The sequence below is a fragment of the Tauraco erythrolophus genome, chromosome 1, assembly GCF_009769465.1.
Source record: "Tauraco erythrolophus isolate bTauEry1 chromosome 1, bTauEry1.pri, whole genome shotgun sequence".
Classification (NCBI taxonomy): Eukaryota; Metazoa; Chordata; class Aves; order Musophagiformes; family Musophagidae; genus Tauraco; species Tauraco erythrolophus.
The window spans coordinates 104839501-104866929 of NC_141465.1; the positions used below are offsets into that span (position 1 = coordinate 104839501).

The 27429-nt window shown below is 39.5% G+C and overlaps 1 protein-coding gene across 1 annotated transcript; it reads right to left on the minus strand.

Annotated features, from left to right (window-relative positions):
- Positions 1–41: 41 nt before the first annotated feature.
- On the minus strand, positions 42–22281 carry SUCLA2 (succinate-CoA ligase ADP-forming subunit beta). The gene is made up of 11 exons (XM_086620550.1): positions 22194–22281; positions 20104–20284; positions 9125–9224; positions 8764–8926; positions 5919–6047; positions 5340–5478; positions 3823–3984; positions 3599–3741; positions 2906–3026; positions 2514–2602; positions 42–836 (listed from the first exon to the last, which is right to left on the minus strand). Exons 1-11 carry the CDS (start codon positions 22278–22280, stop codon positions 762–764), a joined length of 1389 nt encoding a protein of 462 aa, XP_086476676.1. The 5' UTR covers position 22281; the 3' UTR covers positions 42–761.
- Positions 22282–27429: the final 5148 nt, after the last annotated feature.

A 27429-nucleotide genomic window follows, 5' to 3' on the forward strand; every position in this document is an offset into this window, starting at 1 on the left:
ATAAAAAGAAAAAGACAGTAGAAGTTTGGGGACATATTTTATTAATGTACAATTTTATTAGCGAGGTACAATAGACATTTTAATTCTCTATGTAATCCGTCTCCTTGAAGTTTGGTAAATGCTTGTTCATATATAAAACTACACAATGCTTTTTTTGTAAGGACTGGAAATCATGAAAATCTAAGTGCTACCAGGATATTTTGTAGTGATTAAACACATCGTCCAGAAGAGTTACCAGCCACTTCAGTGAAGCACTTCTAAAAATGTTTCTGATCAAGTTCAAATGCACCTGTTCATAAATAATGATTGGTGTGTTCATGTCCATTACACTGCTAAGTACAACTGTCTCCAATATAAAATACCGTTTCAGCACTTTTATCCACATGGACAACTAGATAATCTAGTCATATTTATTTTAACCAAGGCTAATACAAATTTACAAGTAAAGTAACTTTAGATTTTATTCAGAATAATTATTTTTCAACCAGAGGCTTTGCTTTGGACAACGCAGAAGTATATTGCAAGTGACATTCTGCAGCAGAAGCTGAAGGCTTGAGAACAACAACTAAGAAGGACTAAATATCAGCAATACATGCTCTTGCAAGAACTCTGACCATTCTGAATGTTAACATTAAAGACCAGGTACTTCAGTTTGTGCGCCTGTCAAACAATCAAAACCTCCACACAAAAAAAATGAAAAATATCCCACAGAACACAGTATTTCAGAGAACATGTTAGACACTGGCATGACATTTCCCAGATCAAATCGGCAACTGAAATTTAACATCCACCTGAGCTTGTTTTGCTAAGGTTACTATTTCAGAGAGTTTCACCACCTGAAAAACAGAAAATAAAGACTTAATTTCAAAACAATCCTAACGTGAGTGAGCTGAACCAATCTTTTTAAACCAAGTAATGCCAGAGAACTATCAGCATGATCTTAAAGGAGTGGGGGATCATTACTTAGTCCAGTGCTTCTTAATCACCTTTAAACGAAAGATCGGTCAAGTCCTTTTCAGAAAACATCTCACACAATGTCTAGTTCTCATTTACAATCCAATATCTATATCCTGATAAAACACCACAAGTTTTAAAGTTTATGTGCCATGTTGTTTTCTTGGGAGGTGTTGGAGTATCCACTCACAAGAACTAGAAGCTATCTCTCCTCTGAGGTTTTGTTGCAAGAATTTCTGAATCTTATTTTGATAACTTAAGGAGCCTCAACTCTTGCATACCTACTCAAAACCTCTATGAATTATTTCCTGCTTAGAATCAAATATTATAACTGAGTAAATGGTTCTTTAGGGAAAAAAAAGATTCAGAACTATAAGTTTCCTCATGATACAAAATCCACTAGGTGCCCTTTAATTTTTTGCAGATGAAAAATTTTCATCTTCATTGTTGCTACACTTGTAGTATGTTTTTCTTGTCCACATTACCTAACTTCAAAAGAATCTAAAATACTAGCTAGCTAGAATAATTTGTAGACATCTGTTGAATATTTAGGTAGAAAGAAACACTTTTAACACCACTGGTTATAATCACTGCTTCAAATGCTAAGCTTATTACTCTGATCTATCCTCATCCATTTGTTTATCTCACTCATTGCATCATCTTACATAAACCTGTTTAAAGAATTACCTATGGGCAATATACAAAAACAACTATAAACCTTTCAAAAAGTGGTTCTACAGATACACATAATTTGAGATCACCAAACTAATTTATACTCCATTTGCATGACTCCATGATTCAGCTGAGAACTCAATTCATCAGGAGCTTTAGAAGATGCATTATAGAGATGTAATATAGCTTAAAAACACATATGTACTACTAGGGAAGTTTTCCATTGACCTAACCAAAGCTTGATCAGCCTAGCAGGACTTAACACTATTCCTTAAAACAGAGGGCCACACTGAGGCTAGGCAAGTTTTTCCTCCAAGCAACCCACAGCTGCTTCTAGAGCTTCAACTTCAGGAAACAAAACAAAAAAAATAAAAAACCTCACAACAACCTGTCTGAATATTTGATTATCTAATTACCTTATGAGGTAACTGGATGGTCGACTACGTTTGGTTTTAATCATGCATACTGAAATACAGTGGTCTATCACAGGAAGTGTTATATTGCGTTTTTCAGCTACCTCAATTTAAGTATTTTCTTCCAATTAACAAAGCTAAGCTCTTAGCCATTCTCCTACCAAGGAGGGTGACTGATCCGGTCATTCACCTGTTTCTGTTTGGTTTATGGTGGGGGTTTTTTCCTCAAAAAAACTACTTTTGAACGGCTTTTCAGAGGGCAGAGTGGAGTCTAAGTCCCAAACACAGAAATTTCTAGGGTGTAATAGCTTCCGACTGCTTAGTTCTCCTTATAAAATATGTACTTGTAAAACATTTGCTTCAGATCCTGATAATAAATGGCACTGTGATTTATCCTAAGCTACCTTTAGTTGATTGAATGGGGTTTCAATTTTTCAGTATTCCAAAAAGAATATTCTTAACCAGCTATCTTACCATTTTTGCAGCTTCATCCAAGTCATCACACGCAAGGATTTTGAGGCCACTAGCTGTTATTAAAGCTTTGGCATCATCAACTCGTGTACCTTAAGAAACAGATAAAATGCCACTCTCACTGATCAGGGGACTACTACTTCCAAAGTATTTTCATATTTTCAAGGAAGCCTGTTCCAAAAGTAAGTTAGTGAATAAATCTAGAAGACAACTTCAGTAGTTATAAAAGCAGGAAATATCTTTTTATTAACTTGCCAATCTTCACCATTTAAATTCAAGGTCTGCCTTATTTTTCCATAGTCTTCAGGTTACAGGCAACTTGCTATGCAATATATAAGCTCAAGAACATTTGTCAACATGGACAGAAATGTATTTACATACTGAAGCACACTCACCTTGCAACCGTACCACAATAGGTATTTTTAGGTCCAAATCCTTTACCGCCATAACGATGCCTTGTGCTATCACATCACATCGCATTATGCCACCAAATATATTTACCAGAATAGCCAGTACCTACAGAATCAATGACAATATTCACATTAAAATCGGCCAGAGGCACATCAGATAAAAGCGCCAGTCGGCCTTTCAGTCCAAGAAAAAGTCAAGCTCCGTAAGTGTAATAAGGGACTCCGCAAAAGACAGGGAACACTTCTGCTCTAGAGAACATCAGCAACAAAAGTACAGTTCTGTAAAGTCACACATAGCAGAACAGTTACTTTAGGAAAACCCTACTGCAAAAATGTCCGTCGCAGGAAACCTCCACATTGTCCTTCAAACCAGCATGAGTTGCAGGCAATAGCCATTCTCTTACTCATTTCTCTGTGAATTATTTCCTGCTTAGAATCAAATATTATAACTAAGTGGTTCTTTAGGGAAAAAAAAAAAAGATTCAGAACTCTAAGTTTCCCTGAGACAGAAAATCAACCAGATGCCCTTTAATTTTTTGCTAACATTTCCGTTTTCTTCTCTTCTTAATTCTATGCTTATAAAAACATGTTTTGTGGAGAACATGCGCTAAGTATTGTCTTTCAAATCATAGCCTGTTTTACCACCGTAGGACCTTGATACGCCAACTCTTCCCTCACCTTTTTATCAGACGTAATAAGCTTAAAGGCTTCTGTCACTTGCTGCACTGTAGCACCACCACCAACATCAAGGAAGTTTGCTGGAGTTCCGCCGTGAAGTTTAATTATATCCATTGTGGCCATAGCTAAACCAGCACCGTTGACTATATGAGAATAAAGACAACATTTAGGAATTCAGTTTACAAATCCATTAGGTCATTTAAAATTCATTAAATAGCACATACCTAAGCAGCCTATGTTTCCATCCAATCCTATATAGTTGAGATCTGCTTTTGCAGCGTCCCTGTCTCTTTGATCTTCCTGTGTCCAATCCTGCATATCAAAGATCTTCTTCTGACGATAGGCTGAATTACTGTCAAAGTTTATCTTTGCATCCATACACATCACTGAAAGGAAAACAAACCCAAACCATCATTTTATACTAGAATAACAGCTCGACTGCTACAGGAATATGTTAAAGTATGTTAAGTCAAACTCGGCAGCTAGCTCATGCAGTCCAAACCTTCACCCCCGCCCCCCAAAGTTTTGCAGAAAAGACACACTTAGCACTTCATGTAAATACAAGTTTGTCTCTAGTTTACACATACACAATCAGTTAAGTCTCTTTAACTGCATGAAAAAGGAAGATAACTGTATTTCTTGAGACATTCTAAAAATCAAAAAAGTTTACAACAAGCTGTTTGATAAATCTGGATAAATTATGATTCAGTAATTGGAATAAAATTAATCCCTATAGAAGGTCTCTGTTTTGGGTTTTTTTTTTAATCCCTCTTAGTTTTCTGCTTTTAGATTAAATATATAGTGTGTGTGCATGCATGTAAGCACAGATAAACACAATGAAAAAACATCTGAGCTGGAAGAAAAGGCATCAGAAGAACATACACAAAAGTGAGTTTCACTTAGATATAGCAGGTGACGTGGAAACCCTAGAGTATTCTTTACATAAGAACAAAGTTTCTGTCTGTACAAATCTGAGACTTCATTTCTACCCCTCACTGCAGATGATATAAAAATGACAAGGCATGAGAAACAGATGGGAGAGACTGCTCCACACTGTTCATCTAAGCAGTATTATTTTTTAAAAACAGTAATTGTAAGCTTCAATGAAGAAGCTATGTTCATGTTTAAATTTAAAACTGTTGTACCTGAGTTCAAGTACAAATATTCTCCACAGATTTATTTGTTGGTGAGAGGTGAATTGGCTGTGATTGAATATTAACTAACTATTCTGCAACTGGATATGCTAAAAATCTGATAAACATCAAGACATCTATAGTCTTTCAAGACATCAAACACCAAACTCAGTCAGTCATTCTGATGCCTGACTAGTAAAGGCAGGAGATTTCCAGAAGGTGCTAATATTCTGGTTACCTTTTCAGTATCAACTTTCAATACACAAGATGGCTCAAATTTCAACTTATGAATTTTGAAAAGACCTAACTTCTAGGAATGCTGTATGCTGGGTAGCCAAATACTCATGAGTGGAAGATGTGTTCTTTTTAAATAAAGAAAAAAAATTTAAAAGGGGACTATTTAAACTTAAGAACCTACTTAGCACTTTAGAACAGATATCTACTATGCTTAGATTCTCAATTTATACTCTATTAAATTCGGTTTTGAACATGCCGTGTTAATACTAAGGCTTCTTGCTCTATACAGCTGAAGTTTTAGCAGTGCAAAGCAACTAAGATTTACAAAAATTTCAAGCTGTTACATGAAGAATATGAAGAAGAAACATTACCAACTCCTGATGCATCTTCCACCATAGGATTTATTTCTATCATGGTAGCATCATATTTCAGAAAGAGATTATATAATTTGATCATATTTTCAGCTGCTTCATCCACCAGATTAGGAGGAAATCCCATTTTTTGGGCAAGCTGAAAGTAAAAGATTGGTAATCAATTCACTGATGTTCAGGGTTTGATTTAGTTACAAATTAAGAATATCCCAGTTATAGCTATTATTTCAGTGTCAATTGAATTTGTAGATGCAGAACCTCTCCTGTTTTCATGGAAAAAATGTTAACTCTTGCATTTGAAAAGACTGTTTTCAATAAAAAACACTAAACTTATCCTAAAAAAGAGCTAGCAAAAAGGCACCATTATATGCCTTTACAAAGCTAGGTAAAGCACTGCCATGCAGAGTTGGATTTACATTGACTATCACCTGAAAATACTTAAATATCTAGTTCAATTCTGTTTCAGAATGTCAAAAGGGTTTAAGACAACTCAGCAGGCTAAATGCATGCACACTTTACAAAATCTAGAAGCAACCCTCCCATCCTCACTAATGTGTACTTTTCCACATTAACAATTACCCTAACAGCTTGCTCCTTTTTTATGCCTTCTACTATATCAATGGGTTCCTTAATTATCGCATCAGGATTCTCTGCAGCAACATCTTCAATATTAACACCGCCCTGAGAACTGCCTATCAGCACAGGACCCTAGAAGAAAAAGGAGAAAAAAAAAAAAAAAAAAGAAACAGTGTAAGTAATTTTATACCACATAATTGAAAGTTAGTTCTTCCCATACCTCACAGTAATAAAACCTTGCTCTTAGTTGGAAATTTTTTGATTTGGGCATTTTACTCGTATGCTCTGTGGACAATCTTACTCTCTATTCAACACACCTACATAAAACCTTCTAATAATACTTTTCAAGTTTTAAGGTGTATATTGGGTCCAATTTCTTTTAACAAGGAAAACTTTGCTTTCTATACACTGTAGCAACAGAGCAATTAACACAGACATACTAGTTTTAAATTCTAATAGAAAGATTCAACTTAGCAATCTCATGCATTTTATCTTCCAGGTTGTCAGCAGAAAAAGAACAGTCTTCTCATCTCACCCCTACACAAACACACATCGAATGCCAGGCACTCGTTTATTCATTCCGCTATGCTCCAACACCAAGGACAAATCCAGGTCTGCAGAACCTAGTGACAAATGACTGCAAACTATTCCTGTTCAGTAGCATCACAAAGCCCAGTAACTACAGCCTACACTAAAAGTAAGTCACCGAGTTCTGACAAAATAGCACTCAATTATTCTATAATAAAAGAAATTAAGAAACCAGAATTGATAAAATTTGCAGCTGAGGTTTTTTTTAAAAATCTATCTAAATCTCAACAAAAGCATCAAGGACTCACTACCATGGAACCTAAAAACCTCCCTCCATGAGAACAGTCCTCCAGTTTACAGTAAAGACATACTCACTTGTATCATCTCACCCTACCTTGCCTTGTCACCACTCCTGCATGGATTATGACAGCTGGTGTACTAAGGCAGCATTTCATATGATCAGCACAGGTCTTAAACATTAAACAGCCTTATAACTGCTGACAATTAATTACAGAAAGCATGACACTGGTTCAGAGAACATGCTTAATAACCACACCCTTCCCCTCCCATCACCATCCTTCCAAATGGAAACACATAGATGGTGAATTATCCTACATCTAATACTAAGGTTCAATACAACGAACATTTCTAGATATTCATATCCTGAACAGTTAGGAAGCTACAAACACATTATAAAAATAACTCATGTTCCACAGAATTGACCAAAGTGAACAGTTTTGCTTAAAACATAAGAATTCTTGCCCCTTTTGGCAAACACCACCGAGACATCAAGTTCCACTTTCAACTGATTATTTTACAGACTTTTTCCCAGCCTTAAAGGAAAAGGTTTGCAACAACATCAGGAATACACACTATGTGCTATTCAACCTTCACACTTCCTTCTTTTGAAAAGCATTTCCTCATCAAAAGCATCCAAGACAAGACACAGCAATTACAAGCACATCTAAAAACATGATCTATAAAGTCAGCAGTAAAAACAAAGCACATTCCTATCAAAAGACAATAATCCACTTATGCTCAATATACACTAATAAGATTTATTTTTTTATACGACAGCAAGAACAAGTCAGGAAAATATATTTTCTTTCTTAATCTAATTTGCTTAAATCAGTTACAGTAAATTCTGTTTCCATAAGGATGCTTGCTTTATTGCTTACACAATTTTCAAATTACAAAATCCAGTCATTTACAGTATTCTAATGCCACCTTGTGGTAACTCTGGAGTGTGTACTGTAACATTTAGGTCTTCCCTGCTCTATTACAGAGGACGTAGGTGCCCAAGTCACATAATTGTACTAAAACCCAACAAAACTGATACTTTCCTATCAGAAAGAACAGTACAGAGGAAGAGGATGGAATAAATGCAATATTTAACTCCTAATTTTGAACAACAACAAAAGAGTAAGACTAGTTTCCTCATTCCTCCACAGAAAATTTATTTCATACTCATGCCAGAGATACACCTCTAATTACACAGAGCAGTGCCTCTGCAAACTCTTAAGCACCTGAACAGACCAAATTCGGTTTTTGTTGAGCTTCAGAAAATAAAGTTCCAAGACCTGCTTTACCGTGACTTTGTTGAAGTTACTTAGAAATTTATGCTCTATGCTCCACAATGGAACACTAGTCTGTCAGAAAACACTGATACATTTCAGTAACTGGGTTTGAATTGTAGCCTAACAAGCTACATACTCACACACACACAGAACATACAAGCAGAAGAGACTATGGCCTTTGTCCTCCTGAAAGCTTTAAAGACAGACCTCTAGGCCCAAGTTGTCCAACCAGTTGCTGAGGAGTATTGGCATAAGCTACCAACACTCTCAAAATTGAGACACACACCTCTGCACCACTAGAAACCTCCACACATTGGAAAAAAAAGGATGTTTGATTTCTCCAGGACCACTTATCTTGTTCCTGACATTCTTAAATAGTGTGCACATGCACACACATAATTGCATTTTTAATGTAAACTCTAGTATAAGCATCTGATAGATAACTGCAAACCAAAGTGAAAATAACTCTCTCATTCCACTCACCTCCCCTTCAGCCATACGACTCTGAACTTCAGCTGGGGCTACCGATACTCATTTATTATTCCTTAAATTTAATTTGTAGCACTACATTTTTAAAGTATTTAAACACTAAGGCAATCATACAGTCAGAGATACTAAGAAACAAAATTTAGCTCATGTATATTTCTGATTTTCAAAAGTGACCAGTACAGTACACAGTTCTGTTTTTTTAAATTCGGCTATAACAAGTTAATTACTTTACCTCTATTTCTAATATTACTCACTTGAAAAGACCTTTCCATTGTTATTGCAAAATAGTATTCTCTCCTGGGATATCTGCGCTCACAGATAAATACTTGATTGCATATCCTGCCCTTTTCTCCTGTCTGCTTGGTAAACAACTTCTTTCCAATCATTTTGGAGGAGATATCTTTTGCTTCTTCTGGACTAGAATAAAAGAAGCTCAGAATGTGACAAAGAAAGTGCTGGAAAAACAGAAGTAGCATAATAAAAAAATCTTATCTATATTTTTATTATTTAAGGTTAATGATTGAAAGACTGGGTTTAAATTAAGCAAAAAGTTCCATTTATAATGTGAAACTTTGAAGTTTTTCCACTCGGTCAGATAATTTAGAAACAACTTACGAAAAAACTATTTTCACTCCTCCTTTGAGGCCACCTTCAAATGTTCCTTTTCCTCTACCACCAGCTAAAACCTGTGCTTTTACCACAAGATCCTTTGAACCTAGAATGAAAGAAAACCCAAAATTTGTCATCTGTGACTACTAAAACAAATTGCCCCAGGTAGAATAATAAATGCTGTTTTCATTTTATCCCCCCTTCTCCACCTCCCCTGGATTCCAAACACAAATATGTGAATCAAAGACTGTATTGTAACTCATATAGGTTATTCCAAAAGACTCAAACCATCCACAAATTGGGGCTTTATGCTGTTCTATGATCAAAATTTGCTGAGGTAGCATCCAAAAGCGTTGGTACTTTGACTGTTCTGATATATCTTTAGCATATGTTTGAATAATGAATGATTAAGCATCCAGTAAGAAATGGCCAGTATCTCACAGACTGTTAACAAGACACACAATAATCCAAGATTTTCCTCAATCAAGTATCCTATATCTGTAACCACTATCTTCTCAGCAATGATATGTAACTATGGCACTTACCTAAGTCAACTGGCAGGTCCACTACGGCTTCCATTCAGCAGAGCACTGACGCATAAGCTTCAGTGCTTTGCAGAAGTCAGAGGCCTAAGCAAATCCACTATTCTTCCCAGAGTAGGCAAAGTAAGCCCTTTACTTGCCTTTAACTCTTGAAAATCCTCTACAAAATATTCTTCTAGGTAGGAGAGACTGTGCATTTGGGTTTGAAACGTAAAGTAGGAGAACATAATCAACTGGAATATTCTGAAATGCCATTGAAAGACAAAACGCAAAGAAAAAAGTTCATCAGGTCATGTAAGGTGATAACAGAAGAAAAACAAAGCCCTGAGTTATTGTTCAAGTTCAGTTACATTGCAGAGAGCAGCTGGTCTGCAAGATGTTAAGACCTGCCCCATTCACATTTGTGTGGCACATCCCATTTTTTCTCATGCCACCCTGGTCTTTCCAAGCAAAGAAAGAACTTGCTGTTCTCTTGGATGTGAATAGACAACCACAGAAAAGTCTAAGAAAAATTAAAGTACTAAAGCAAAACTAATTGCTATGCATCCTGAAAAAGAGTATGACAGACACAAAAAGTTGCATTGATTCCTATTTTGACCTGCATCCTGCCTGACCAGATAAAATTAAACTTGTATAATACCATACATCAGGGTGGCTATAAGCAAAGGGAATGCTCAAGTTACTACTCCCAACTAGCTAGGTGTAGAGTTTACTTCTTGACTGTCTGTATAACAACAGATTTCTGAATTCACAATTGACACAAAGTTCTTTGGCACAAGAAGCATAAATGTTATGTTGATTTACTATCTAATATTTAACTCAGTTCCTGAAGATAACTATTTTTTATAGCTACTAAGTACTGGCAATCAAGTAAATTAACATGCTTTATAGAAGCCACACAAAACAAGACAATTTTTGTGTAACTACTTTGAGCACAAGCTTGTTTTAGGAAACATGAAGCCTCATGTATGAGTAAGATTATAAATAGTAGCGTCATGGATAAATGAAGTCACGTACTTTGACATGTGAACTCAAAAATAAATTTCCATCCATTTGAAAATAATTTACCTTGTACATACATTCAAACATAAAATTTAGTAGAGCATGACTTCTTACTGTTAGTATAAAAGACAGAGAAAAATACTTTCTTTTCTGTGAAGAGACTTAAAAAACACCACAAAACACCACCACCAACACACCCCACACTTGCTCCCTGGCTCACACAGAATTCACTTGGGCTCCTAAACAAGCATCTGAAGTGACTCAAATATTTAAGATTTAAAATATTCACAGTATTATTTTACTATTTTGAGCTTTCTGTGGAAGTTTTATATCTGACAAAGATTCAGAACTGATATACTTAGCAATCAAGACTAAGAGATTTAAGTTACAGTCTACTAAGAAGTTCAGAAGAAAGGGTCCTATTTCTCTACCCTATTTTTCATCTCCTACACTAAGTCCAGAGGTAAAGGCTGTTTTCTACAGAAAAGTTTTCAGGAAAGTCATGAAGTTCACTTACAGGCACCTTCTTTGTAGGTGTTACTCCTCCTAGCAATAAAGCCTAAAATCTGATCAAGTCAGAACTAGATGCCAACTGAAGCTCTTGTAAGATCTCAGCTGGAACATTACATTTAGCTCTGGGCATGATCATAAAAGTAATTTTCAATGGGAAAGACTGGTTACTAGGATGATCACTGAAATGAAAAGTTTCCCTTCCAAGAAGAGACTGAAAGAGCTTGCCACTTTAAATCTCTCAAAGGAGAACAAAGCAGGAACATTATTACAGTCTTTAGTCGTACCTGGTGAGGGGTGGAGCAAGAATACACAACTACAAGTAGATCATACTTCCTGCTCTGCACCAGCCAAAACCAAAAGACACCTACCAAGGGAAGTCAATTTTTAAAAACTGCAAGAAAAAAAGACACTTCACACAGAAGATAGTGAAGCCTGACAGGAAGGAAGAATAGGAGACCCAAAAGTAACCGGGTAGAGATGCTCCCTCTGATATTCCCAAGACAAGTATGAACGCTGGGGGGAAATAAGGGGTATGGACTGCAGAAAATAGCCAGGCTAACAATCTCCCTAAACAGCTTGTTCTTTTGCCACCATGAGAGGCAGAGTATTGGGCTAGATGCACCACTGCCCTGATCCCATAGGATATTTCTTAAGAATTTCTTTATTATGCATGATTACGCTTTGGTAACATAGAACGACGTCTGAAAAAGAGCGTGTGAGAGAAAACTTTAAACTTTTCGTAATCAGTTTTGGTCATAACAAAGTTGTCATTAGACTATCCCTTATGCAACAGAATGCAACGATTGTGGCATTAAATGAGCAGGATAGTAATGATTTATAATTTGTTCTCCTACAGCACTGCAAGCAAACTAGCTGCTTGGCTGCATAAACACGTAACACTTCAGCAAGTATTTGACCAGCTATGTTTACAAGCAATTAAGCTGCATAGATATACCTGAAACAAAATTTAAGATGACATGTCCTGACCTGAGAAAACTTTAACTTAACCCATGCAGAAAGTTTATTGTTAGATAAACATTTTTTCCTACAGCTCCTATTTAAAGTAACCCTAAAACTAAAGGACAGAAATGTTTGGTCACACACCTCACCTGCAGCGTCACAGCTGCAGCACTATCACACAATCTGACACAGCAGAGAACTGCTAATACATAGTAACTCAAGAAAAAAATTTGGAAACCAGCAGCTAACACAGTTTTCTACTCAGTATCAACAGCTGTGCCCTTCTGTTTTGCTTCCACTGCTTTGAAATGCTGCCAGGCTGTTGTTTCATTGACAAACAGCAGTTTCTGCCCTAGAGCAGGTACCCACATACAGAGTTAAGGGCAGTTTTTGCCAGCCAACACCACACCACAGCAGCAGTCCCATACTGCCTCCTGTCCTTGGCTTTTCACACCAGTCGCCTCCCTTGTGCCAGCACAAGCATGTGCATGATCACACGTCTTGAAGCATATCAGAAAAGTGACTCTGGTGAGGGCAAAAGCTAATCCAGCGGACGGTACTTCTGCAAGGCTGTGCACTGCGTGACAAGCACATGCACAGGGACACTGAAGCGAGCGGGACGGAAAGCAGGATACCTGCTTTCAGCAGCAGTAACAAACTGGAAAACCCTAACACAGGGCACTAGAACAAACAACAAACCTTTAGTACAGCTAATGTCTCAGGCAAGCAAGTTACAGACCAATGCACAACACTCAGAACAAGCAACGGTTAAGGGCTGCATTTCCGTATTAATGGTAGTTAGCACTAAAACAGCCTGAAAAGAACCAGGAAATGTTCAGAAAATTACGAGTAGATACCAATGATCCACAGAACACTGAGTTAGCATCAATCTGTTCAGGACAACAAAAATCTATATAGTACTAACACTACAGGTTTCGCCTTCAGCAATGGTTTATTAACTAGACAGTTGTCCTGGTTTTGACTGGGATGGAGTTAGTTTCTCTTTTTAGCAGCTAGAAGAGCTCTGTGCTTTGGATTCCATACAGGATTTTTTATGAGAAGAGTGTTGATAGTGCACTGATGCTTATAGTTGGCACTGAGGCTTCAAGGACTCTTCAGCTTACCATGTTCTTGTCAGTGCACAGGAGCACAACAGGCTGGGGGGGAGCATGGCTGGGACAAAGGGTCCACAACTGCCCTTGTGATTTGAACTTAAATTTAAGATTGAGGGCCAAATTGGACAACAGAGTATTCCATATCATGCAACGCTGTGCCTAGCACATAGAGGAGTGTAGTGGGGAAGCTTAGAAGGCTCTTCTGAGGGCACTCTTGGACTCTCAATCTCTGAGTTCTCTCTCTCTCACTCTTTTCAGATCTCTCACTCATCCAGGATTGCAGTATCAGGACCTACCTGTTTCAGGACTGTTTGCTGGGACGAGATGAGCATCAGTCACCAAGTGCTGAGCAATTATACTCTGCATCACTTGTTTGCATATATTGTGTTATATATATATTTTCATATTATTTTATCATTATTACTTTTAATTTTATATTATTATTAAATTGTTCTTATCTCAACTCGTGTCTCCTTCCCTCTTCCCCTTTAATTCTCTTCCCCACTCCCCGGAGGTCAGGAAGGGTGAGCAAGCAGCTGTGTGGCAGTTAGTTGCAGGCTGGGCTAAAACACAACAGTGAAAGAGTAACACAGCCAGGAAACAGCCCAATCTTCAGTTCTACCAGTTCTGATGTTTATTGACTGGAAGGAATAATTTATGACTCCATAATCTAAGCTTTCACTCTGGGAGAAAGGTCTCTTCCTTCTTGCATGGATGCATCGAACAAAGTAAAATACAATCTTATCATAAGTTCATTAAGAGGCAAGAAGGCTTGTTCTATTGTATCTCTGAAGTTTTCTGTGCAAGTACAAAGTCTGATGATTACGGCAGACAACCTTTGTTAAAATGTTCTGCTTGATAGGTTCCATTCTGACTTTTGTCAAATCAGTTTAATTGCCACTTCTCTGCCCGATATTGATCGTTCCAGCAGTACTGCTTTCTGCATATTATAAACACCTTTGTGATAACTATGCAAGGCTAATGTGTTCTGGCAAAACAGACAACAGTAAAAGGTAGTGATAGACTAATAACACAAGTGCCAATCAAATTCTCAACTACCATTCAACTGCAAACCCACCCCAGGGGAGGAGTGGGGGGAGAGAGAGAGACCCGTAACTTTTGCCTCAGTTACTCTGTATTTAAAAGTTTTTAGTTCCAGGAAGAATATTTCTCTATTTGCAATGCAAACCAGTTTTTTCTTGTTGCACAGATATACTAAAAACTCTAAGTTTAAACAAAATTGTTGTATTTACTGGAATTACGGAGGGAAAACATGGGCTTGTAACTAACAATGTATTATCAACAGAAGTCTCAACATAAAGAGTTATGACGACCCTAACTCTGCTAAGAGAAGCAGAGAATCTCTTCAGGGTATACTGTCTGTGTTTTGTTAATAAGAATGGTTATTTAAAATTTCATGTCAAAATTACATTTTTTCAGCATTTGAAACCCTTGAGTGTTAGAAGGATCATTTCATGCAAATCAAAAGTATGATTACTGCAATAATTATTTGCCAGGAATCTTCATACTTTCACTTAAAGGACCACACCAGTCAGGAGAGCAAACAAGAAGTTTCATGCCTATTACAAAACATTATTTTCTACACAAATACTTCCTGATACTAATCAACTGCATCAAGTTTTTCATCAACTCACAAGACAAGCTATTGCCAAAAACAAACCTAAGTTAAGAACTTAAAATACAGCTGCCAATTCAAATTTGATGGTTAGACAAGTTATTTGAATTAGTGAATTATTATTGACAACATGCTTTAACATTAGAACTTCAAAGGTGTGAAATGCTATAGAAGAAAGCAAAGGCTGAAGCAAAACGTAAGCTCTGGATGCCAAAAAAGTAGTGTTTGCCAGAATTCAAGTAAACGCTGGGTTTCTAGACTACTACTGCTGGTTATCTAGAAATTTTGATGAAGTAAGTAGGAACACAATTGAAAAAAAACTACTTAGCACTGACCACTACAGCAGGGTTTTTTTTTTTTAAAGCCTGGGAGATTTCTGCACAAGTTCACCACCTTAGATCATGATCCATGTCCTACAGCATCTGAATAAACACTCTGGAGCTTCAGATTCTACAGACAACCAAAAAGATATCAGTTAACAGTCAAGCAGATAAGTCAAAAACCAGGAAAACTGGTAATAGCAAAACAATCAAAAAGTACTAGGAACAAAAAAACTAGATGTGAGTTTTCAGTGTGACATAGAACAAAGAAAAAACAACTTAATCGGACTACCAAGGAAGCTGTGGCATACAGTAAGGAGAAAACCATCCCACCTTTTATGCCACTGTGCCTGGAATACCTATTCTTTTGAAGAGCTAATAAAGAAACAGCTAGTATTTTACCTGGGAAAATCATTGCACATATCATACTAGACTTTGGATTCTCACTAAATCAAGTTTAGATCAACAAGACTATTTATAAGTCTACTCAGGTTTACGCATTAATTTATTTTTTTTAACAGATACAGGTTGTAGGTTTAAGCAACAGACAGAAAAATAAAATAACATTGAAAAGAACTTAAAAGGTCTGAGAAGAAACACCTATTAATCGTGGAACTGCCTGCAGGAATACAGCCAAGCCAACTACTTGAGTCATTTTGTAGAAAGCATACCAAAAAAGATCATTCCTTACAAACCACACTGATAATGGGATGGACTAGATCTCAAATAGCACAAGTAGCAGCAGGCTCCATTGCTTTCAGCTGCCTTTCAAGAACTCCAGTGTAGAAAGGTGACATGTTATGCATTCAGTTTCTCAACACCTGCTCTTCTGTAAAGCTTTTTATTTTACTAAAATTTGACAGTCTGCCATGAGCATAAAGCCGTGAGATTCACTATCTTAAAATCCTGCAAAACTACCAGAACGCAAAAGTTGCTTCAAGATATTAATCACTGCAGAAGTTTTACCTCTCAAATCATCATGAATAGAAATATATGCTTTACATAAAAGAAAAGCAGGCTTTTCTACAGGCACACAACATGTCACTCCCCCACACACAACTGTTAACAGAGGAAGGTGTCAGGAAGCTTCAAAACTTCAGTTACAGCAATACATACGCTCTCATAGGTGATGTCTGATGACAAACAGCAACAATATACATTTCAGAGTGTGTTCTGCTGAGCTATCTGCTATCACACTGATGAAGCATCTGTTTTTCAAGAAGTAGTCTTTAGATTCATTAGTCATGTTCTTGACAACAAATGCATACCAGCTTCTAAATCATGACCGGTCACAGTGCTAGCTGGAATGCACACATCATAGGCTGAGAGTAAACCATAAACTTCGAGGCCATCATCAAGACATACTGCAGCCTCTTACCAGCACTCTGGAACAGAGTTTACTCAGCTCACTTTTTCAAAATTTAAATGAGACTTTCATGTAACATATGAAGAGCCACATACTGCAAAGCTCACAAATAACTAAAAATACTTTACTAGTTTGGGGTTTTTTTTATATCAATAAAGACTTTAAAGACTTCACCAGATACAAGTCTTCTCAGCTTTGAGTAGAATGCATTCTTTCAGTAGCACAGGAAAGATCTGGAGGTCTTGAATGGAGACACTGAACTACTGGAGGAAAACTAAGCAAGCAGTGACGTTTAAAGGAGGTCCAAACCTACACTCAGGGACTGAATTACTCAGTAGTGATTATTTTAAAATAATAGTTTCATGAACCAGTGTGCGAGAACAATTTACTTGAAATGAGATGGAGGGCTCTTTATAGGGAAAAGCTGCTTGTGATAAGTAACAAATTCCAACAATGACTCTCAACAGCCAGACAGATAGGAAAAGAAAAAGCTATATGCAAACCAATGTTGTAATAATTACAATGGCCAGCCTTCCCATGACACAACAGAAGATATTTTTAAAATATAGAAGCAAACCAATAATCATTTGCAGCATCCAGTTACAATAGAAATTTGAGTTGAAACCAGCACTTTAAGAAAACTAATAGCTGCAGCAGAAATCGAATTTTTAAAATAGCAAAAAAAAATCAGTTTGTTTTCCTGAAGACTCAAACCATAAGTGATCTGTCATCATTGCTCAAAAGTTGCTCACAGCATCTAATTTCATCTCAGTTTCCTTCAAAAATATTAGAAAAACATTATAGGGAAGAAAACAATGCAAGGTCAAATACTGTATTTTACTTCATGTATCTTTCAAAATTATTTCACATATAGGTAAGCAATCTGCCCTCTTTAGGACACTTTGGTCTTTAGCAGAAAAAATATTTAGTACAAAAAAGACTAGGGGGTGGGGTGATGAAGCAACCTTTCTGGCTTCCAGGCTATTTCATCTAACTTCAGACCTCAGGATAAGCATAACTGAGAATTAAATTCTAACAAATTTCATTATTTTTGTTACTTAAAGAATATTTAGTGCACTTTTCTAACTAAGCTCTAAGACAAACTGCAACATTCGTATGCCTCAGCTTGATTCTACCACACACTAGTTACCTCGCAGGAATAATAATCCTCCGAATGGTTAAGCTTTGGCTTCGTTCATGGAACAGATTTAGCTACAGTCACAGCTAAACTAATCTCTGCTAATGACAAGGTTGTACTTGCCATGCACTAGGATAAAAGGTTACTCATTTCTGACTGGAGTGAGGTATCTGCAAAAGGAAAGAAATCCAATGCCAAACTCAAGCGTACAGAGAGCAGGTTTCTTACTAAAGGTTATCAGGAGCACATCAATCAGCACTAGGGAGACAGAGCAAGCAGTGTTACCCACTATCTTTGTAACACTTTAGACAAACATTTGAAAAACCAGTTTAACACACAAAAAAAAGCAGCGAAAGATAATCTCATATCTACTGGCAACAACTCTTACACAACAACAATAAACAATGAGCAGGTGGCCCAAAAAAGTGAGATTTTTTTTTTTTTTCATTCTGCTAGGGCTTCATTTGGTTTTGGTTTGTTTGGGTTTCTTTAAGTACATGATAAATGAAAACTAACAGGGAAACGGCTACAATAACAAAGAAATCCAAAACACTGCAGCAAAGTATAATTTGTAACCATTCAGAGTGAGTTCTGGACAATGTTCGAGCAGTGTCTTGAAAACACAAGCTCCTTCAGTGTGTTCTCCTTTAGGGAAGTCTTCCCTTCCTCATCTCTAGTATCAAACACACACCAACTTCAAGTACACGGCTGACAACCAGAACCCTTGAATGACTCAATTCTAGCTTACTGAAGGATGCTAACTCATACACTTCACAACTTCACTTTTCTGACCCCCGAGAAATGGCATCAGGTCACATATTCCAGACAAAAGGCAGACCTATGAAGCCACACAGATGAGACATAGCTATAAATCAGCAGAGATGCCTACTTTGCTATAGGTCTCCTCCCTGAACAAGGAACAAAATGAAGCCTGACCTGCGAGTTCCCCTACAGTCTATCAAAGAGCCATAGGCAAAGGTTACCTCATTTGCCACTAGCAGGAGGTCTGTGCAGGTATTAATGTAAGCAAAAGGGTATGCCCAATTTATGAAGTTTAGATCATTGCTACAAGCTCACTCCTAACTGAACATGAGGGACTGAATTTTAAACCATTCTCAGAACAGAAGTATTTTAATACCTTTTTTCCATTTTAATGGAGTTACAATTTTGAATCATTTACTCTCTAAAGGGAACAAGACGAATAAGGCAGGCAGAAGATATCTGCATTTCTAGGACATCAGATCTGAAGGAAAAGCAGGTTTTCAACTCCCTTCTACATTACAAAGCAGCATAACTTGCTCTAGAAAAAAAATTACCTTCTTTTTCAGCTCTCATTTCTTCCATTAAATCTACACACAAAACTGAAAATAATCTAACCGAACCTATAACCTCAGGAATCACTAAAAATGTATTCATCTGGAGGTTAAAATGGATTTAGGTATTTGCATATGGAAGTGGAATATGACAAGTAACATCCTGTATTAAAACTGTGTGACTGGCCTACTACATTTTTTCCCGGGGGAAAAAAAGCTCTCAAGGGAAAAAAAACAAAAACAAAAACTATTGAAGCACCAAGGAAAGGAGATTGGATGCTTTCTCCATCAGCAAGCCAGGAATTCAGTGTATAACTACAAGCTATCAAAGTCCTCCCCTCCTGCATATAGTTGCATTCTGTCAGAACAGCATGTTCACAAATGAATAGGATTTTACCCTTCTTCTGCAGCCTAAAGGTAAGCATCCTTCACATCTTCTGTTCTACAGAAGGTCTTAGACTACAGAAGCCTTACCTGTCACCACCACCACTGAAGCTCTTCACACAAGATTTCCTCTAACCTTGTTTAAGAGTGAAAAGAAATCTAGGATTTGCACAAAGTACATTCTATTACACTTCTCAAAGAAGTTCAAGTAGTTGCATGAGTCTAGGCTAACACAGTTTATACCTGCCCATTCCTTTTAAACAAGACTCACAGGTTACAGGAAAAGTATCTGCAGCATTTGGGATATGGGAAAGATGATGCCTGAAACATATGTTCACAGCCTTCACTGGAAGTAGGGTCAAGTCCTTCCCTGTTAGAATCTCATGTACGCAGTTTAGCTTCATAATCCAGTCGCAATACACAACCAAGTGTCTTTTCAACTAGGTCACTTAACTGATTTCACCGTGTGCTTCTGCACTGAGCAATCTTAAACATCAGAAAACTTCATATTAGGAAAGTATCAGCTCCAAAGTAAATGCTCAAATCTGCAAGAAAGCTGCTTCGCAGGAAAGGCTCTCTTAAAGAGACAGTATATTCAGAACTCCAAGAAACGTCTTACCAGGAAAGACAGAAAAAGTAGTTACACCTTGTATCAATCCCACGCCTGTATTGTATATGTTCTCTTTAATATTATACCTATTTCTTTTGCTATTTTGTAAGCTTCGTCTGGTGTCCTGGCAACTAGTCCATGTGGAACAGAAATGCCAGCCTCCTGCAACAGTCCCATGCTCAAGTATTCATGTAGTGACAGCCTCCTCTGTTGCTGTTGTTGCACCTGAAACCCATTATTGAGTATTCCTGGACTTCCACCAAGTACCTGAAGGAAAAGAAAGGGGGGGAGAAAGAAAAAAGAGAAAACAAACAAAAAAAGAACATGACTGTGTTTTGAAAAGCTGCTCTCTTTGTTTAGGTTAATAAGCCCACATATTAAAAAAGTACAGTTTAGTGTACCAATGCAAACACCTGAACACTTTATCGTACATTTGTACATTACCCTTCCACGTTAGTCATTCGTGTCAGGTCTGATTTTTGGAGGTTTTATCGAGGCAGTGGGAAAGAGCTGGGGAAGTTGCTAGCAGCGACAAGGACTTGGAGGATTAAAACACTCTTGACTATGTAGTTAGCATTTAAGTGCATCAAGGAATATCTCTGTAGGAAGAACCTCGAGGAAGTTTGGAAGCATAAGAGAACAGAGAAAAGCATGCAGAATAGGTTCGTTCAAAAGTTTTGGCAGATCACCTCCTTCTGCCAAACGAAGAACTAGGTCTTGGGGAGGAGGAGGAGCAGCAGCAACTAAGTTACACCACCTTCAGTGGTTATACACAGTGAATTCAATTTGCTACAGAACAGACTATTCAGCCTTCAGATGACTATCATGAAACAGAAAAGACTAGCTATGACCTATTTCAAACATCTACAGTGAATCAGAGGGTTGCCAAAAGTAACTTTAACATTTCAAAGGCTATATAAAATAAAACATGCCTAATATTCAGTCCTGAAAATTCCACTGTGGAATGAGTCTTAATTTCATCTGCAAAAGTGATGTACAGAACTCCAACAATTTCTGATAGATATTTGTATAAAGCAAAAAAGGGAGAAAACTATTTTTATTATAAAACATCAGATGTGGTACTACATGAGCAGTGCCTTTTAAAAAAGTACAGCTACTCCATGGACTTTTAAGAAGGCAGACTTCCAAAGCGTACCTTGGAAAGCAACTGTATTTCATAACAAGAAAATTATCAACCACAAAAGTCAAAAACGTTTGCGGTGTTTTTCATATTTCACTATATAGGAACGGGACATAAACTTGATACACATACGAAAAAGCAAACCTACAGAATTCAGCTAATCCATGTACACAGATTAGCACCGAGAGACTCAAGCTAAAAAGACTACAAAACAAACTTTGATACAAGGAAAACTTGGAAATTTTTTGTCGGTATGTACCATTGGCACAAGCACCACAAAAATCAGCCTGTATTAGGAAGTTTCTAACGGACTGGATTCTTATTAAATAAAGTAGGCACACAAACAACACAAGAGCTTTTCTGTGGCATTTCAAGCTAGTGAATCCACAAGAGCCTACTTAACCTCCCAAGGATTCCTTCTACAAACAGCCGGCCCTTTCCTTGGCACGAAACCCAGGCGGGAGGTGCTGACCGCTGGCGCTGCCCGACCAGCGGGGCCCGGGACGCTCCGCGTAACGCGAGAGGGGAACTCAGCGCGACCTTCCTCCCTATGTGGAAGGAGAAGTCTCCTGGACAGCCACACGCTCCAGACTCCCCAGCGCTTTTGTTTGCGCCGCTTCCCAGGGGTTCTGCAGCCAACAAAACGACCTCGAAAAGGCATTCGCAGGAAACAAGAGCAGAGACTAGGGAGATGTGAGCTGGAAGAAGAGTTTACTGGCACAGCCCGACCCCTCGTACGAGTAAGGGGACGGCGGAGATGGAAACACTGGGATTTCCAAGCAAATTAGAGGAGGGGGGGTTTGGAAAGGAAGGAAAAGGGAACCACGCCGAGAAGACCTGCCGCAAGCAAGAAGAGCAGCTGCGGGGGAAAGCACGCCAAAGGCGGGCACATGACTGCCAGCCCCGCCGCCGCGACAGGGCAGGACGGCCGCTCCTCCCGCCGTCGCTTCGCAAGGAGAGACCCCGACCCCAGCCGGCCCGGGCCTGACCCGGCCCTGCCCGCTCCGTCCCACCCCCATCCCGAGCGGCCGCTACCTTCGCCGTGGCGGTGCCCAGCGTGGCACGGAGGCCGCTGCCCCTCAGCCCAGCCGACACCCGGCTGCAGATCATGGAGGCCGCCATGGCTGAGCCCCTCCGCCCTCAAGTGCCCCTCCGGGCGCGCATGCGCCGCCAGCGGGACGGGGCGGGAGGCAGAGGGAACGGGGTGGAGCAGGAAGCGCTCGCGCGACTCCGCTCCCGCAATGACGGCATCCCGCGGCGCCAGGGGAGGGCCGGCGCGATGGCCGCCCAGGGCTGTGCCGTGCCGTGCCCGGACCGGCCGTGCTGCCGCCTGCCGGGGCGGACTGCGCACGGGGAGGTGGTTCACCGCCATCCTTCCTAGCCTCTCGTTTGTCAGCGATCTTGTTTTACGAAAGGGTTCTTTTCCAACAGGGATCCTACAAAGGGCTGCAGTCCTCCCAACAGCCGTCCCACCCGCGTTGGCCCTGGCCGGCGTCGCGTGTGTCTTCTCAAACAGGCAGAGAGGGCCTCAGCTGCCTTCTGCCATCCCTGCTTCGGGTCTGCTTCAAAATGGAAAATTTGTCATTATTTTTACATAGAGGATTCCCCCCCACCCCGTCTTTCAGGGTGTCTTCGTGCAATAACTCCAACACATCCATGACTGACCTGAAGACACAGTATTTCTCGGTACTTATTTTGCAGCCCATCTTCACTCTGCTCGTACTGGGCTCCTCCATCATGACACAGACCCATTTCTGCCTCACACAGCTGGAAGCTGCACCTCCACCTTTGCAGTTTCGTACGTGTACGTTTACCGTGGTGGCCTTGAGCCACGTCACTAACGAACTTAAGTGGGGGACAGATGTCTCCGCAGAAAACAGTGAACAGACCTTGCAACTCAAAAGCAGGCAAAGCTTTTTCCTCTAAAAGAAAACAGTAATTAGGAAAAGAGTAGTGGCCTGGGAAACTAGAACGAGGAATGTCCTCTACCAATAATAAAGAAAAATGCAGTTGTTTATATATTATATATAAATATATGTGCATATAAATTATGCATCATGGATGTCCAAGCTAGATCTGATCTGAAGGAAAGCCATGCCGCAGCTGTGACTCTTGTGAGCTTTTAGCTGGAATTACCCAATAACCAGACAAGTGGCATTTTTTTCTTCTGAAACTGAAACGCACTATCATAGCTTCTCCTTGGGCGAGTATTGCAAAAGATGGAGTAACCATGGTCCAAATTTTTTGCTTCTGGTCCTCTGCTGTCTGTGCATAGTGGTGCTGTCACCTGTTAGCATTAAAGCAAGCTGAGTGCTTAGCTCCGCACCTCTTACATTCAGATACTCAAGGTATGAGTACATGTCACTGAACCTGTAAGCAGCTGCAAAATTTTAAATAGACTGTCCAAAATTTTCCACCAAGGCTGATAAAAGACTTTCTTCTGCCAAAGGGGAAAAAAAAAAAAAATCCACTTAAACTTTGTGCTCTTTCTCCACCAAAATACCTCTCCTCTGCACATGCAGTGGCTCTTTGCTAGTTGCCAGGCCTGCCTGCAGCTCAATCACAGGACAATACTTGTATATCATGTCCACATACAAACTTCACGAAATCTCATAACTCTGGGAGATTCTCTGAAATTACTTCATCCCTGGAAAGCAGAAGAAAGAACATGCAACAAAATTTACAAAGATGATGTAATGAAGCTTGGCAAAACTTAAAACTTTTAAGCTTAAAAGCCCAAAGCTACTGTTCAGAGACTAGTACTGGCCACAGGTCAGGAAACAGAACTTACATCCTCACTCCCTTGCTTGCTCCTGCAAGATAATTGGGCAAATCTCTCCAGAGTTATAACTGATTCTTGCCTTTGCAAAGAGCTACAAGACATTCAGAGTACAACTACTATTGCATCTTCTTCTCAGTACGAGTAACTTCGTCCAGATTTAAGATAAGAAGGTTTTTATCTTTTATACATCAAAAGAAGTAATGTTACATGGTGTTGCAATATTGAAGGACTTCGAGAAAGACTGTGGCAGCTGCTGCCATTGTTTATAGTCTGATACACAGCTGCATAGAGAGCTTTAAGTATTTGACTTCCTTCTCAGCTGCGAGAACTGGTCTAACTGGGATTCACTGTAAAAACGCATGAAATTCTGCCTGCTTTCTGTCTGACCAGCAGTGCCACCGTCCGGCTCAGACTGTCAGTACAAGGTGATCGAGAGTTAATGCAACCCAAATCCCAAAACCATCAGTTCTTGTAATTGACATGTTCAGCTTTTCTGTGCTTTGTTAGAGAAATAGGAAGAGATAATGATGTTGGTTACAATCAGGCAAATTCCTAGTGAGTCCAGTTAAAGTAACTCAGGTTTCCATAGGCTCAGCCTGGTTCAATACCTGATCCACACTCACAGAGATGATATTCAAGGAAAGGGGAATGCACTGTAGGATTCTGATAGATACACAGATATTTTGGTTAAATCTCCAGAAACTTCTAGATACATGTTCCTTCCTGTTCAAAATTTAAAATGGTGAGATTTCTTGCTAAGGTTAAAATAAGCTTTTTAACACAGGCTCCCTCCGAAGCTGTGTTTAAAGCTATAAAGAAGGGAAAAAAGGTACATTGCAAATGAGCTAGAAGAAGCAAAGATATTTCAACAGGCAGACAACTGTTTGAAGCCAAATAAAGCATCCCAGAAGGCTCAAGCATTATGAAATAGATACAAATTTGCTCTATTATGGATTTACCACACCTACCTAGTGACAATGGTAAAATCTGATTTGCTTCCCAGACCATGTAAGCTCCACTGGCCACCATTTAAGTTGAAAACTATTAGGACAGAGGGTCTTGCCAAGGACACCTGAGTGAGAAAGCCAAAGCCACTACTAAGGCTGTGAGTTTAGAGAGTAGAAAATTCCCAAGAACAAAAGAAGAGGTTTAGCAGGGGCTTAAAAAGCATCCCAGTACCCACAAAGAAAACCTCACTGAGCTTCCCAGAACACTTTTAGATGAAGACAGGAGGGAGGAGCCCACTTTTTTGGTATGGTAAGTGAATAAACTGGTTCAGCTGCTGGACCAGCCAAGGTCAGAGGAAAAGACCTGACTTGAAGCAAAGTGAGAAGAATCCTTCAGTGGTCTCTATATTGCTTTACATAGCACATCTTGCAGCCAATGGATTCTCTCTGCATTGCTTGTCTGTAGGACTACTGTCAGACTTGACTGTGGACAAACTGCAGGTTGCTAAGAGGACCCTCAGGAGCATATAACAACATCTGCAATATAAGCAGGTTATTCCATCTGTTCTTCCACTGACTGTCGTAGAGACAAGGGAATCTAGTGTCCTTCCCTGAAGGTGCTCCAGTGTCTCTCCTGCAAGGATTCTGACATCTTCACCTGTCCTTGCAACAGGCATTTAATGTATGCAGTCCCAGGTCTAGATGGGTGCAGTTTCCTACAGGGGACAGTCAGAATATTAAGCACCAGCTCACCATCTCTCCCAATATATGAACTGGGGAACACAAGGGAAGGCTGGTAGGTGAAAGGTTCAATGTAAGCAAAAGGATTTTCCTTGCAAAAGTGATTGTTTTGTAGAGTGTAGTGTATAGTTAAGCTGTGGATCACCTAGCCATGAATGCTGCAAATGAGCCGGCAATGTGCTCTTGCGGCCCAGAAGGCCAACCGCATCCTGGGCTGCATCAAGAGGAGCATGGCCAGCAGGTCGAGGGAGGTGATTCTCCCCCTCTACTCTGCCCTCGTGAGACCTCACCTGGAGTATTGCGTCCAGTTCTGGAGCCCCCAACATAAGAAGGACATGGACCAGTTGGAGAGGGTCCAGAGGAGGGCCACAAAGATGATAAGAGGGCTGGAGCACCTTTCTTATGAGGACAGGCTGAAAGAGTTGGGGCTGTTCAGCCTGGAGAAGAGGAGGCTGCGGGGTGACCTTATAGTGGTCTTCCAGTACCTCAAGGGGGCCTACAAGAAAGATGGGGAGAGGCTGTTCAGGAGGGCCTGTTGTGATAGGACAAGGGGTAATGGTTTTAAAATAGAGGGAGGTAGATTCAGATTGGATATTAGGAATAAATTTTTTACCATGAGAGTTGTAGAACACTGGAACAGGTTGCCCAGAGAGGTGGTGGATGCTCCATCCCTGGAGACGTTCAAGGCCAGGTTGGACGAGGCCCTGAGCAACCTGATCTAGTTGGAGATGTCCCTGTTCCTTGCAGGGGGGTTGGACTAGATGACCTTTGAAGGTCCCTTCCAGCCCTAACCATTCTATGATTCTATGATGGAAGTTTACATGGGCTTCTTAAAGAAGAGAAATGAGAAGAGGGTTAGTAAATAACAAAGAAGCCACCTCTGCCTTGAGTCGTCACTGACCCACAAATGGCCGAAGAGTAGTCAAAAGCCCTATCATGATTTCTTGCCTATTATATTGCAGACATCTACTCTGGACCACCGGGTACTGTCCTAGATGGATTTTTGTCCTGAGCTAACAGACACATATTCTTCTGTCTCTGGCTGCCCTAGGATTGAATACACTCAGAAGTTTCATAGAAGCTGGAGCACAATCCATCTTTGCCAGAATATGAGTTGCCCAAGGTCACTTAAAATGTGAATGGCAGAGCTACAAATAAAATAAAATTGTCTCACCACCTACACTCATTCTGATGACTCAGTCTTGTCTGAACACAGAAAAGAGATAATTAACAAGTATCGAAGACAGGAACACTCTCTTCGCAGCACAGCTCTAATCTGTCCTATTGCTCTTGCATATGCACACCATGATTCTCTATGAATCGTTGTGAAGATAGTGACCACTGTTGGGCTGACAGCATGTCCGGATGTCAAAGAGTACTCTTAAGGGAACCAGGTATGAATGATAATTCCATCACTGATATAAAAAAGAATATTCCAGTATTAATAATGTACAGGAGTTCATGATAGTCAGTGAAGGTTGTAGGAATCAACCTTTTTTTTTGCTCAGCTAGGCCCTTTCTGAAGTATGATATTAAAAGCAAGGATTCTATGTTCTATGATAAGGAAACATAATGTAGAAAATCATAGAATCATAGAATCATAGAATCGTTAGGGCTGGAAGGGACCTTCAAAGGTCATCTAGTCCAACCCCCCTGCAAGGAACAGGGATATCTCCAACTAGATCAGGTTGCTCAGGGCCTCATCCAACCGGGCCTTGAACGTCTCCAGGGATGGAGCATCCACCACCTCTCTGGGCAACCTGTTCCAGTGTTCTACAACTCTCATGGTAAAAAATTTTTT